General features: G+C 37.8%; 1 protein-coding gene across 1 annotated transcript in view; it reads left to right on the plus strand.

Moving 5' to 3' along the window:
- The window catches only part of LOC106065119 (uncharacterized), a 16718-nt gene extending 1076 nt beyond the window's left edge, over positions 1 to 15642 (plus strand). Inside the window, exons 2-3 of the mRNA XM_013223879.2 lie at positions 4096 to 4260; positions 13111 to 15642. Coding sequence (XP_013079333.2) covers positions 4096 to 4260; positions 13111 to 14072 — 1127 coding nt within the window. The 3' untranslated portion in view covers positions 14073 to 15642. The remainder of the gene's footprint in view (positions 1 to 4095; positions 4261 to 13110) is intronic.

Below are 15642 nucleotides of genomic sequence, written 5' to 3' on the forward strand. Positions count from 1 at the left end.
ATGCTTTATTTGATTTTTTGATAGTTTCATCAATATGGGGATTCCATGACAGTTTTTCATTTATTATAACACCTAGGTATTTTGCGTCTTTAGTCTGTGTTACTGGTTTACCATGAATAAGATAAGTGGAATTAATTTGTTTTAGTTTTTTTTTTTTTTTGTTACTCTTAATAACTGACATTTTTCTGGGTGGAAGGACATGCTCCCAATTGATTCCCACTTCTGTAATTCATCTAATTCTCTTTGTAAAATATCTGTGTCTTGTGTTGTTTTTATTGTTCTATATATTATGCAATCGTCTGCAAATAATCTGACTTTTGTTCCTGAAGTTATGCAAGTTGGTAAATCATTTATGTAAATTAAAAATAGTAGTGGACCTAAAACTGTTCCTTGAGGTACACCTGAGTTTACTGTTATCGGTGTTGATTTAGAGCCATTTACTATTACAGTTTGTTCTCTGCCTATAAGAAAATCTTTAATTCACTGATGCAATGGACCATCAATGCCAAAATAGTTTAATTTTTAAAGCAAACTATGGTGGTGAACTTTGTCAAAAGCCTTGGAAAAATCTACTAAGATAGCATCTATTTGCTCATTATTATCTAAACCTTTTGCAAAATCATCAATTAGACCTATTAGTTGTGTTTCACATGATCTATATTTCCTAAAGCCATGTTGGTATGGAGTAAGGACATTATGTTTGTCTAAGTTGTTTATGATGTTGCTACATATTATGTGTTCTAGGATTTTACATGTGATGCTGGTAAGTGATACTTGTCTGTAGTTCCCTGGGTCAGATTTTTCTCCTTTTTTAAATAGATGGGTGACATTAGCTTCTTTCCAGTCCCTTGGTACTCTGCCCTGGTTAAGCGAAGCCTGAAAAAGTATTTTGAGCACTGGTGCTAGCTCATTGCTTAGTTCTTTGAGTAAGCTAGCTGGAATACCATCAGGTCCAGATGCTTTATTGAGTTTAATGGTTGCTAATAGTTTTTGGATTCCCTTTTCTTGTACTTCTATGTTGTCGACATGGTTCAAATTAAGTAATATGTCTTTGTCCCCTGGGGCTGAGAATGCTAAATGTCAATTGTTTACTTCTATTTCATTAGATGAACAAAATGGCGTCCAAGTAATAACTCAAGCAATGAATTGATATAACTTTGGCTTTAAGAAGATAAATGTCGATTATCATGATTATGCCATGTATTTTAAAATTATTATCTGTTCTACAGTTTCTTTCACGCCGACCAAATAATAATTATAATAATAGTAATAATAATTAAGATCATCCTACGTAAATTCTTGGCTTAAGATTTCCAGTTAGTCAAAACAGTTTTTTTTTTTGGTTAAACTTCTCCAGTGTTTTGTTTTTCTTTTTAATTTTTTTTTGCCGAGCGCATCTTTCATTTTTATTTTAAATAAGTAAAGTTCCCCTTTCAGACCTTGTGATCTATAGGGCAGATGATGTAATGGTCATCTGTTTATGTGGCCTAAGGTTAACGAGGGTGTCATGGAGACATCACAACGACCAACTGGGCTTACTTTTTCCACAACTAATGACAGGTATCTATTAGAGCTGGTTGAACTCAGGAGTGCCTTAAGGATCCTAAAATTAATATCCCTGTCTTAACAAGGATTTGAACACATTTTCGAACCCGGGACTCGCGGTTCGGAAGCCAAGCGCTTTACAACTCAGCATGTTTTTAGTATGCTAAATCTCTTTTTTTTGGACATGTGGGGGGGGGGGTGTGGGTGAAGGTTTCTGTGCTGCCTTTTGGCGACTCATCTGTAGTCCGTATTCGAACTCTAGCCCCCTTGGTAGGTAGCCAAGATGTTTTTGTCACTCAGCCACCCATCTCACAGCATGGGTAAATAATACTAAATATATCCCTCTAAAAGTTTTTATTCGTTTCGCGTCATATTTAATGTTCTTTAAGCTTGCGGTGTACATCTAAATTTATTTCTTGGTATTGACTGTAAGTTAGTATGTAAACAAATTTAGTTGAAAAGATGATTGAAGGTTATGACTCTATAAATGCGTTAAGAGTAGAATTGGACTTTCTGAATTTTTTTCTTTTCTCGGCCACATAATAAGCATATCTTTACTCTTAGCTAGGCCGGCTTTAGGCATAGGCAAACTAGGCAACCGCCTAGCGGCTCCGATTGATGGGGTAGTCATGGTTAAGATTATACTTATCAGGGAACTCCTGTATACTGATGATGCAGCTGTTTCTGATATTCAGCTTCAGTCCCTGGTTGACAAACTATCTGCTGCTTGCCAGAAGTTCGGCTTAAACATTAGTCAAAGCAACACTAAGATACTAGTTAAGAACACAAATACTGCACCTCAAGTAAACATAAATGGCCAACCACTAGAAATTGTTGATAACTTCTGCTATCTTGGCTCCATCATATCCAACAATGCTGTACTAGATAAAGACATTAACAACAGGATAGCCAAAGCAACGGGCACCATGTCACGGTTGCAGAAAAGAGTCTGGGACAACATATTGCTGGCTAAGAATACTAGAGCCTTAGTCTACTGGACCTGTGAGATTAACACTTGGCTATACGGAAGTGAAACATGGTCAACCCACTCATCTCCGATGCCTAAGGAGGATCTTTAAAATAAGGTGGCAAGATAAAAATACCAGTGCTAAGAAGGGCAGGGTGCCAGGACATCCGCTCTGTTATCAGCAGCTGACGTCTTGGCTGGCTTGGCCACGTTTGTAGAATGCCAGTAGGTCAACTTTCACAAGACATTCTGTATGGCGATCTAATAGAAGGCAGGAGATCCTCTGTTTGTCCACTTTTACGGTATACTATTGTATGCAAACGCGATATGAAGCTCTTCAAAATCGACACTAGCAGCTGGGAAAAAGTAGCACTGGATAGATCCACATGGAGATTGAGCATAAAGGAAGGGTCTCGGATTGCAGATGCCATACACAACAGAAGCAGAAAGAAGGGTGAAATTGCCACTGCGCCTGGTCATTACATATGCCCAACCCGCGACCGCAGCTGTGTATCAAGGATTGGCCTCTTTAGTCACACAAGAAGTTGCAAAGGGAAAAGAGCTTCCTTCGAGACGTAAAATGCCACATGCATGTGACAATTTTATAGAGAACAAATAGAGAAACGTATGCCCAATGTTATTGATGGAGAAGACTAGGATTTAAATAAATTGCATAATTTTATTTTTTTCTCGGTCTATTGTTTATTTTTCAGTTTCATTTGGGACCACTAAATTGACTTCGCCAAGGGACTTACATTATTTAAGGCCGGCCCTGCTCTCAGTATAGATAAAGTAAAGTAAAATCGTGTTTTTGAAAGATCATATCTTAAAATCAACAGACTTGTAGCTTAATTTAAGGCTTATGAAGTTATTGTTTGCGAAGAATAATCTGCGCATTACCATACAAACTAAACTTACTTTGACACCAGGGCCGGCCTTAGGCATAGGCAAACTGGACAGCCTCCTAGTGCCTCAAATTGGTGGTTGCCTCGAACAAGACTAAAAAGAAAATAGAGGAAAATCTTGTATCACATCTTAAACATAGCTGAGTACTGTAAATATATGTTTACTAGTCTAACTCTGTCTCTGCTAAGAAAATTACGGAATTTCAGTAATTTGTCTATTAAGATATAGACACATGCAGGTTTTTTTTTAAAGTTGCGTAATTTAATTTTTATGTTTCAAATTTTTAATTCACTTTGCCCAGGGCCTCAAATTATCTAAGGCCGGCCCTGTTGGCACTTACAATTAGCCTACTTTGGTTAGATTTCATTTTTTTTTTACCGGGACACACCTGCCATCTGCCAATACTCTGCATAATGGCCTGTATTTATGGCTATGCAATGTTTTATAATGTATTGTTTTAAATTTTAAATTCACTTTGCCTAGGGCCTCCAATTATCTAAGGCCGGCCCTATTGGCACTTACAATTAGCCTTCTTTGGTTAGATTCCATTTTCTGACCGGGACACACCTGCCATCTGCCAATACTCTGCATAATGGCCTGTATTTATGGCTATGCAATGTTTTATAATGTATTGAAAGATTTAATGATTATTTTATTGCTTATAATGTTTCTCGTAGCTGGCTACCTGCTGTTAGTGCAATGTGGCATCGCTGGATCGTTTGTGCTTCTGACAGTCAGTGTGGTGGGCGTGGCTGCGGGTGAGCTCATCAGGCTGTGCAAAGTGAAGCAGAGACATGCTACCAGAGCCAACTACGTCGTGTGCATCAGTGCCGCCTCTGGAGGTAAATACACGTTTAGCGTAGGAGCAGTGTTTCCCAAAGTGAGGTACGCGTACCCCCCAGGGGTAAGGGAAGAGTTTGAAGGGGGCACCCGAGGCAACTCATTAATTAGGCTTCTCCTTCTCACTGATGCAAATTAATGTTATTTTCTAATATAACATTTATTTGATATTTTTATGAACAATTATATTTTTCGTTTATTATTTTCGATAATTATATTTTTCTTTTGTGGGGGAGGGGGGCTAGGAGTACCCAGAGTTACGAAAATTATTGAAGGGGTTCGCTATGTCAAATTTTGGGAATCACTGGTGTAGGAGATAGTTTTAGGTTTCTCATATCATTTTGTCATTTCTGCATGTGTTCCCGTCTGTGTTAGTAGGACGCCAACTATCTTCCTTCAGGCGTTACTGTTTTGGGTGAATCTTATCTTATCTTATATAATACACACGTTACTACAAGAAAAATAGATTACGTCCTACGCGTCATGCATTCAGTCTTGCATATTAACCAATGACTTAAATTTTGCCAAGTCACTGGTGTTCCTGGCTAGCTCAGGCAACCCATTCCATGCTCTAATAGCACTAGGGAGGAAGGAGCATGTGTACAAATTTGTCCTAGCATATTGGATGAGGGATATCCCTTTATCTTTGTGTCTTTCTGAGTATTTTATTGAATTTTGTTTTTGTATTTGAAGATTATGGTTCAGTGTTTTATGTATAATTGCTACTTTACTTTTGAGTCTTCTGTCCTGAAGGCTTTCTAAATTATTTTGGTATAGTTTTAACCCTAGACTCTTGCAATATTAAACAGCATCTTAACGAAGCGATTTAATACCTCCGTGGGGTCAGTATAATGATGTAAAATGTTATACATGTTTTGATTGTTCCATCAATATCTATATGTGATAGGTTTAGCGTACAAGTGATTAATGACGAAGGCAACTCGTAGGCCAAATTCAAGTTTTTATTACTGATTTAAAAAAACTTCCAAAGGCAAACATAAACATTGTAAATAAAATAGTACCAAGCACAGCATGAAAAAATTAAATACATAAAACAAGATGAGCTTGGCTTACAAAAGACATGAAATAAAATTAGCTTGGCTCATAAAATATAACCTCTACTCATCAGAAAACAAAATAGGAACTGAAGTGCCCACATTATATACAGAGTGAGCTTTCCTTCTAAAACACATCAAAACTACATAATATACACACAGTACAATAAGAAACAAAAAAGATTTCCGAATGTATGTACACTATCCAGTTAAATTATAGCCATAGCTAGATAGATCCAGTACTTTAGATCTAGCATGGGAAAATACAGTGTTAGCAGTCCAATGATGGACAAGTTAAAGAACTAAAAATTTAAATCTCTTGATAGAGATATATGGACATGCGACTTAATGCTACTAGCAGTAGCGTAGCAACCATGGCGCGAAGGGGTTCAATGCGCCCGGGCCCACGACCAAAAGGGGCCCAACCCGAGTTATGTAAGAGAATGTGTTGGCTATAAGAGTTTAAATGCATCACATTATTACATTATTCTAATTAAACCATGTTCATTCTATTTCTGGTATTTCTGGTGTCCTAGCTAAACAACCATGTAAATCTTCTTACTGTAGTATGAAATCTCTTAAATTGTCAATACAGCGTTTCATTTAAATCTAGCGTGTTATATTTTTTTAATTTAATAATAATAATAATAATAGTAATAATAATAACAATGACTACTTGTAAGCCTACTCATTGGGAAAAAATCAATGTAATTTACTAGTCGACCGGCGGCGTAGCATAAGCTGCTATTTTGCAGGGCCGGCCTTAGGCCACTGCAGCCTATGCGTCCGCAGTGTTTCCCCCATTTTTTCATAGGACCCGCGCTAGTCCTAGGTTTAATTATTTAATTAAACCTTTTTATAACTTATAACAGAATTTCCGAAGCTCCTTATTTACCCGGAGCTCGTTGAAATCTCCTGAAATTGCAAAATATACGAAAAAGTCATGGAAATATCCGGAAATGATAAAAAATATTTAGGAAACTCATACAAATCTCATGAAATATATAGACAAAAATTGTCACTTTGGGGTGTCGTTCAATATGGAAAACGCCAGTCCTACGCGCGATAAGTAAAAACGGCATTATGCCTTACCCGCAATTGTGTAATGTGGTGAAAGAAGCTTCTCGCGCCTCAAACTAATGAAGAATTACTTGAAATCAACAATTCTCGTAGATAGATTCTAACATTTGGTATAGTAAAGTAGTTCTGTACGTAGTAAAGAATGAATAAAATGCAAATACGAATTTATTTTCTAATACAAACTCTTAAATTTCACTTATTATCCGTACCCCTACCCAAACTCGGCCCCGCGAAATCCGTTTTACATAGGGCCTCACAATGGTTGAGTCCGGCCCTGCTATTTAGTGACGAGTGAATACAGAGTAGATTACTTGTTCTCGTTGAAATAAAAAAAAGGGTGATCTTTCCATGAATTATTGATCGCATCGGTTATGTCCGGCCCTGCTATTTTGTGATGGGTGAATACTACTTGTTCTCCCCCCCCCCCTCTTTTTTTTTCGTAGTGTAACTCTAGTCCTTTAATCCGTCCGACTTTCTGAAATAAAAGTTTCCTTTACTTCTTGCGTGTCCAAACTAGATAGGCCTAATATTCGCTTTTGTTTTGGTCTTTAATATTACAATGCATATTGACTTGTTAAACTACTTGAATTAATTGTATGAGTAAATAGCAAGTGTAAAGCTTTTATTTTACTTTGAATTTTCTAAGATCTTTAAAATGACTGCTAAACAAGTCTATCTAAATTTAGTAACACACGTATTACCCTCGTATAGACAATCCCTTCTATTTAATCGATATAACAAACGTTTGTGCATGGAAACCGAGCTTGAGATCACTATAGACTCTCTACTCAGTAGGTTGAACATTAATTTCTTTACAAAGTTGACTTATAAACCATCGTCTGCTGAATAACAAAGCTGATGTAATGCAGGTTTTTTGTGCTGAGAGAAGTTCTCAGGTTCCCAGACCTGTGATTACCGATACACATTCAGAATATCTGAAGATTCAGCATGTGACTCGGAGTCCCGAGATGTTACATTGTTGACCAATGACATTGGCCCCTTAAATGATCTGCATTTTAAATAAGTATATTGTGCGTTATTTTTAGCGACGGTAAAAGTAATGACGTAGTCAGACGAATGACGTTGCAGAACACGGGCACGTGATAGGAGAAGAATATGGCTGGGGCTTGTAGAAAGATGTATATTGAATAGACGCTGAGCAGACGACAAATAGATAGACAAGAAAATCATCCTCATCTGTAAATAAACATCAGTTGAAGCTTGGAGAAGTTTTATCAAGTATTTTATAATTAATTGTTGTGTTCCCTGGATGTTTTCGGGTTTGTATTCGAATAAGTGAAGTAGTATTAGACAAGACACACAATCCAAGACAGGACAAGACAGAACAAGACAGAACAAGACAGGACAAGACAGGAAAAGACAGAACAAGACAGGAAAAGACAGAACAAGACAGGAAAAGACAGAACAAGACAGGACAAGACAGAACAAGACAGGACAAGACAGGACAAAACACGACAAGACAGGACAAGACAGGACAAGACGGGGCAAGACAGGACAAGACAGGACAAGACAGGGCAAGACAGAACAGGTCCAAAGCTTGAGGATATTGTTCTCTATTACCCCTTGAGGAGCAGGTGTACCTTGTATACTGTCTGGCGTAGAAGTTTGTTTTCATTAGATACAGTAGAGCCCAGCTTGGGTTCAGTCACACTCAACTTATAGGAGGGGGGCCCAACTTCGCATTCCCGAACCCCGAACCAGGTATGTCCTCAGGCCGAAGAGGCTGGGCGCCATTGTCAGGTGGTTTGTTCGTCAATGTGAAAGGTCTTTCCTCTCCTTACTAAATTGCTGTATATTTTGTATTAGTGTATCCAGGCGTTCGCCAATGCAAACTCAACTATTAGAGCAGGGGTTCTCAACCTGTGGGGTCGCGACCCCCTTAGGGGTCGATTGACGATTTGCCAGGGGTCGCCTAAGACCATCGAAAATATGGATTGTTATTGTCTACTCTTCTATTTCTGTGTGTGTGTGTGGGGGGGGGGGGTTGCGGCAGAGTGGTGGATTGTAAAAATGGGTCGCCGAGCTTCAAAGGTTGAGAACCGCTGTATTAGAGTGATCGATTGTAAACGTTTAGAGACCAAACAGATGTCACATTATCAGAATGTTCATGTTTACCAACAACTTTCCATACCCAAGAAAACAAAAAAAAACAAAAAAAAACACAACCTGACGATATGTATACACTTCAAGCTAGAAGTCGGTAATAAAATTAATCACAATGACTCATCGTTGGAGAGCTCCACAAAATCAATAAAAGAAAAACCTCGTGAAACAGAAGACAACTGGGTCAATGGGATACAATGAATGGACACAGATTTGTTTGGCCAGAAAAATGTCCATCGATCGCCGTGCAGAACTTTGATAAATACATCTAAAGAATTATGGAAAAGCATCTTTTAATAAATATTTAATTTAATCATTTTGTGCGATACAAAACAGACAACAAAAAAAAAAAGCCCCAACAAAAACGGACTTTTTTTCAGAAAAAAAATTAATTGGATAATACAACTTTGGTGTTGTATTAAATAAATATAGTTTAGAATAATTAGGTCAAAAAATGAATTCAAACTTTACATACAAAATGATATTATTATTTAATTGATATTTTGATAAAAATTTTGAGAATTTATTTGTATGTGTATACATATCACAATAAGAAGATGAGGTCTCTATAAAAACAAGGCTAGCATGTTTAAAGAACTGGACTTTATAAAGAAGTTTGAGCTACAATATGCCTACATTTCTCTTTGCAACTATATCTCATTTTAATGGATAAATTATCTTGTTCTATCCATTCTGTTGTGAGTGTTATTCATACTTAGGACTCGAGATGCAATATATTAAAAATCGGTACGTGACGTTTTGGCGCGAGCCGTTTTGGCGACGGGACGTTTTGGCGCGAGATATCATTTGACGATTATTTAATAAGCACGTAGCTTTTATAACAATGTTTATTTCACTCTACCATAATATTGTATGGGTAGTATGAATTCTAACACTGTTCAGTGAATTGTTGTTTTTTTAATTATAAAGGTTTTGCTTATTTCATGAATATAGGCCTATAATAAGTCAGATTCCTGAATGGAAATGACATGCTAATGCTATATGTGAGTTCAGCTAATCGCACTGGATGACATTTTTGGATTTCTTTCCAAAAGATTTTTTTTTTATTTGACATTAGTGTAATATACGAACTAGCTAAGTGTCACACTTTAATATAACAAAAACCTTGTTAACTTCTAAAACTTTTTTGAAAATAAAAGTGTGCCTCTTAATAAACACACATACACAAGCCAAAATGTTTATTAAAGAAAATGATGTGAAAAACAAACACACATTTACATTTAGTACGTGAAAAATATGTCTTAACACAAACACTCATGCAAAACATAGATATGAATAATTCTTTTAAAAGAAATAATACAATAAATGTACATAATGTATTTAGCGCCAAAACGTCCCGTCGCCAAAACGGCTCGTGCCAAAACGACCTTCGCCCCAAAACGGCGGGGCCAAAACGGCGGCGCCAAAACGGCCTGCTTCGATTAAAAATGAACAACATGTCAAGTCACAGCAAACACAGAACCTTGTCAGCAGACGTGACAACACCTGAACAATAGGAAACGTTAGTGTGACCCCCAGTCAGTAAAACATGCAGTCAGTACGTGAACAAAATCATAAAGAAGACCACACGAGACTACAGTACAGGCTCTCAATGGAAGCTGGTGATTGATCGCAATGGTGCCTAGAGATCACCTTGATTGTAATAGAGTCTGGTCAAGCTGTGTAGGAAACATGACTCTGGATTAGAAAACAATGATTTTATGATTACTGGGTTTTGTATAAGCCCAAAGTGTTAGGAAGAATAGAGTGCTGTCGGGTGAAACATAGCACTGTCCATTCCATAGGGAATGTGGAGAGCTGAATGGGAGAGAGAGAGAGAGAGAGAGAGAGAAAGAGAAGGAATGGGAAACTGTTGCCAATTGGCTCTCAGCTACTGCATCAGTGATCAAAGAATTCGTTGAACAACGGATACCCCGCTATTGTATTCTATTGGGCAGCTTTCAAAAAGTGATATCAATTCAATTATTTATTTTTTTCTTGTTCGGTACCATCTATCTTTGTGGTGTAGCTTAGCACAGATAATTTAACACTACCGCTGTAGGCTTATTCATTTCTAAGTGCCAGATTTAAATCACATATGAACAATCTTCTTTTTTAAATAAGTATCAACAGTATAAATAAACACATCTTTCATCTTCAATGTAGATGTATGTAAAAAAAGAAATTAAATAGTGATATAGTGAACCACTTAAAAAATTACAATTTGTTGAAAAATATAAACCTCTGTCTGTATCTGTTATTGGCCTATACACCGTTTAGATATTGTACTTCCCCATGTATGATTCAACAGTGATGGTCTTAGTCTTGGTTACATCAGAATCTATTCAGCCAATAAAAACAAATTTTCCACCACAGTTTTATTAATTGTAAAGTTCCTCTTTTAGATATATAAGAGATTATAGGACAGATGATGTTAAGGTCATCTGTTTCTTTGGTCAACGGTCAACGAGCAGGGTATCATTTGGCTAGAATCCTGGTGAAGGCAAGTGGTTTTAATTTTGGGATCTTAAGGGCGCCTCTTAGTCATCCAGCTCTAATGGGTACCTGACATTATAGGGAAAAAGTAAAGCTGGTTTGTCTTTGTGCTGGCCACATGACACTCTCGTTAACAGTTAATCTTTTATTCGCGACTCAAACCAAGAAAGTCGTCAGATTCGTTTGATAAAGCCGTTTATATGTTGTTTTTTTTAAAAACATCCACACATTCTTTACAAATAAAATATGTTGGCTTAATAGCCACACAACAACAAAACGTAAAATGAGTAGGGCCTACACTCTTCCTTGTTAGTTTTTAGATTCTACATTCAGAGTCCATTTCACAAACACACACATTTTAAAGGTCATTGACCAATCCATCAGAGAAAATGTGAGGGCCTTAACGTAGTTTTTCTTTGGAAGGGGGGTGGGGGGGGGGTTCTACGCTTTGTGCCGACTTCTCGTCGGGCCGGATTGAACCACGTCGCGGACCGGGTATGGCCCGCGGGCCTTATTTTGGGCATCACTGCTATAGACTATTCGTTATAGAAGACCTGAACACTGACCTGCAACGTCATAACCTGTGGGCAGTTTAGACAAATAGATCTCTGAATAGACCTCCTCCACGTTACAGGACTGTAACACGTGGGAACGAGCTTTTTGACTACACTGCCTACAATTTGTGACGTTACAGGTCAGTGTTGAGACATCTATATCGAATAGTTTCGCGTGAACATATTGGTTTTGTATAATAATCTTGTTATAGTATTACTATGGGATTAATTCTCGATCATAAGGGGTCTCGAATTCAAATCCCGGTACTGGACCAGACAATGTTGAAAACGACGTTTTTTAAAGTTGACGAGAAAGATGTATCTGTTGTCACGGCATTAAAAGGGAGACCATTCGAATCAGGATTGTAAAGCAAACACGGCGGGGAAGGCGTCTGGCTTCTATAATTGGAAAGCTTTCAAGTCAATGCAATTAGCTCGGGTCTAGGCGCGACCTCAATATATTGTGCACACAAATTTGCACACAAGCACACACACCCAAAAACACACACACACAAATCAATAACTAGCAGTGTTTTGGATGGATATGCTAAAAAAAAACTGCCAAAAAAAAAAAAAAAAAAAAAAAACATGCGCAAAATATAAAATAAAAAAATACCACTATCCAGTTACGAACTTTTCTATATTGGACTTCGATTTGTATCAGTAGTAAAGTATCACTCACTACACCTGTAAAGTTATACACTATTGGCATTTATATATATATATATATATATATATATGCACGTATCCTGATGGGTATACCCGAAAGAGATCACACCACAGTAGTCGGTTCTTTGTTTACACTGTGATTCTTAAGGTCCCATTTACGTTTTTAAGCAATAAAATATAGTAAGGCAGAAAAAGAAAGAAAAGCGATACGAAGAAATAGGTTGTGGATATAATGAAACGTATATAAGTGATTTCAGTTCTCCAAATGAAGACTATTGGAGGATGCTTGGATTTAAAGAGAAAACAAATAATCTAAAGATAACTTTTCAAAAGATGCATTTCGAAATTACACACGATTCTTAAAGATAACCTGCACCCATCAAACCACTGTTACGTCAGATCTGAACGAAGTGGTCGTCTCCTTTCCATTAGGACTAAAACAAAAAGATTTAAAAACTCCTTTATCCCACTTTCGGTCAGAGTGTTACAAGATCAGCTGTCGTCATCGAGAAGTACATAGAAGTCAAACTCATAAAGCGCTGGTTGTGAATGTGTATGTGTTTCGTGTGTGAATGTTGTTCGTATTTGCATCTATATTGTCATTATTACCCTAGTAACGCTGAGGGAGTTAGTAGTCAAACTGAATTTCCATTTGATTAGACCTAAAAAATTAACTTATCTAAATTATTGAATTAATTTGTGCAACAAGCCTAATAGTTTAGAAATTGTATGCAAAAGCGTGAAAAGTTAAAAACAAATCCTAATATGATTTATTAAAATACGTCCCCCTTACTAATACCACTATGTTTCACAAAGTAAATACACCATAATACTTTCTGTCTAATTCTTGTATTATTATTTTTTTTCGTTTCAGAAATACTAGCTACGGCCTCTATATTTTTATACGGCTACAACACAGTGCTAGCCAAGGACAGATATCCTGTCTTACTGTGGGGCTTTGCTGTGACTGGGCTTGGAGTGTGCTTATCCCTTCTCGGCAACATCCTCACCGTCATGGGTCCTGTGTCCACCTGGGACAATGGCCTGTCCTGCTTGTTGCCCCGAAGGCAACACACCCACCAGATGTTTGTTTATGCCGACGGTTCCGCCACTTACTCAGCAGACTCGAATGATACGCAGCATGGTTCTGGGCGCCTTATCGCCCCGCAACGCAGAAGGGCGAAGAACACTGTCACAACGTATGACAAAAAAGGGTGCTGCTACACTTCCACTCAGTCATCTGACAGTGGCGCCTCCGAGATAAATTACAGACATTATGAAGAGATTAGTTTCGAGGACATGCCCCCTCCACCTTTGGAGCTCCTTCATCCGCCCCTGAACGAGTTCGCCCAAAACGTTCATTCTCGCCAAGCTCGCCCTCATTCTTACTACAGAGAGCATCAAAACGCTCTTCCTGTTATTCACAAGGACATCCCGAATCCTTATCAGGTAAGCCAACAACACAATGATGGACAATATAGGTATGTGCAGAGCGTCAACCCTCACCAACCCCATTTTCAGAGTATTCCACCGCCTCCGCCTCCACCACCTCCGCCTCCAGCTGAGATGTCGTCCAGTCTCTACAGAGCCACAGCCACCACGGCTGGACATGGCCACAGACCAACGCCAAAAATACGGCAGCACCAGACACGTAACCCTGGAGCATCGACTCTTCCGCCACCGTCATCTCACGCCTCCAAATCAGCCACGCCTTCTCATGGACATCACGCCTTGCGCCAAGACGGCGCCTCAAGAGGCAGACCGCGCCCACCCTCTGAGGCTGTAAACAGAAGCAGAACACTTCCTCTAAGAACTTATAATGAATATGCCACGTAACTATTAGCAAAAGACATTCTTTGAGAGACATATCTCAAAAGCACATCAATGAAAACACTCTTTAGAGTTTCGCTAAACAGCTTGCAAACTCTTCATGGGGTTAGCTGTAAAAAAAAGTTCGAAACTGGAAACTGGGTGGAAAGGGAATTTCCTAAACGGCTCTATGCGATTTTTCTTGAAAGTTGAAGATGTATAACTTTGACAAGAATAAAAGTGCGTAATTGGCTACACAGTAAAACTCTGGTTTGTCCTTCTACGATTTTTCAAAATATAATCATCTTAAAATTAATGATGGCTTACTTATTTTATTGTGAAACATGATTTCTTTTTAGTCAGTAAAGCGCGTTATATTAAATAAACTGACAATTTGCGCACCGTCTTATGTAGAAATTATTTGCTGGGAAAAAAATGATTGTGCAAATATAAAGGAAACTGCTAGCAATTATGAGGCATTACAATAACTAGAATGAGACATAATAGATCAACATGTGCTTCACGATAGAGAAGTTACTTTTTATTATTATAATTCATTTTTGAGGCACTGCCAGGGTCGAGCTTCGTCAAAGAGAAACAAAATTCAATGTAGTCCCATTATCAGTTTCCTCTGAGGAATGGACCTCATTCACCAATCGTAAGCAGACAACATTTAGCCACGCGATTCTCTATCTCTTCTATACAAATTACGTAATACACAATGGCTGTCACGTGACAGTTTTTATTTTCGTTGTTTTATCAATATTATCACGTGGCTAAATGTTGTTTGTTTACGATTGGTGAATGAGGTCCATCGTCTAGTGATGTGTCAGGTTTACAGCAGTACCGCCCAGGGGCGTAGCTAGGAATTTTCCATCGTTTGGGGGCACGGGGGGCTTGACCTCTTTGGGGGCTCCTGCATTTTGGTAACATTTAATTTTTAATGTAAAAAACAGTCATAACGGGGCACTCCTCAACTGGGGGCCCGGGGGGGGTGGTTCAAATACTCCCCCTCCTCCCCCACTCTAGCTACGCCACTGGTACCACCCTCTGACAGGCTAGTAGAATCTTCCTAGGAATGATAAGGGCCTTCAAGGTGTCAATGAGATCAGTTGTCATTATCCCCTCAGTTGTTATAACAATTGTTATTTTTATTTATTTTGATTATTATTGTTATTTTTGGATAACTTTCATATACCTATAAACTCTTAGCCTAGGTTCCCATATTTTCGTTGTTTTTCTATCTCAGTTTTTCTTACATTATGAGACAGTGGTACGACGATGTCAATGATGGTAGCGCTTTTCTTTCTCTTGTATTAATTAACATGATTGTTATTATTATTATAATACTTTTTCATTGGAATGTGTAATTTCTATTTTTAATCTTTATTTCTCAAGAAAATAAAACATTGGACTATGTAATAAAATCTATGAGACGACTGGTCGCTTATTATTCTTATTATCCCAATCTCATGCTATGAAATAAAGTTATCAATGTACGCTTTAATTCTCCCACACGCATGTCGGATTAAGTTGAAAATTAAAACTATTATTTATTGTACCTAATAAAATATGAATCAATAAAAAAAAAATCAAA

The sequence above is a fragment of the Biomphalaria glabrata genome, chromosome 2 (assembly GCF_947242115.1).
Source record: "Biomphalaria glabrata chromosome 2, xgBioGlab47.1, whole genome shotgun sequence".
Classification (NCBI taxonomy): Eukaryota; Metazoa; Mollusca; class Gastropoda; family Planorbidae; genus Biomphalaria; species Biomphalaria glabrata.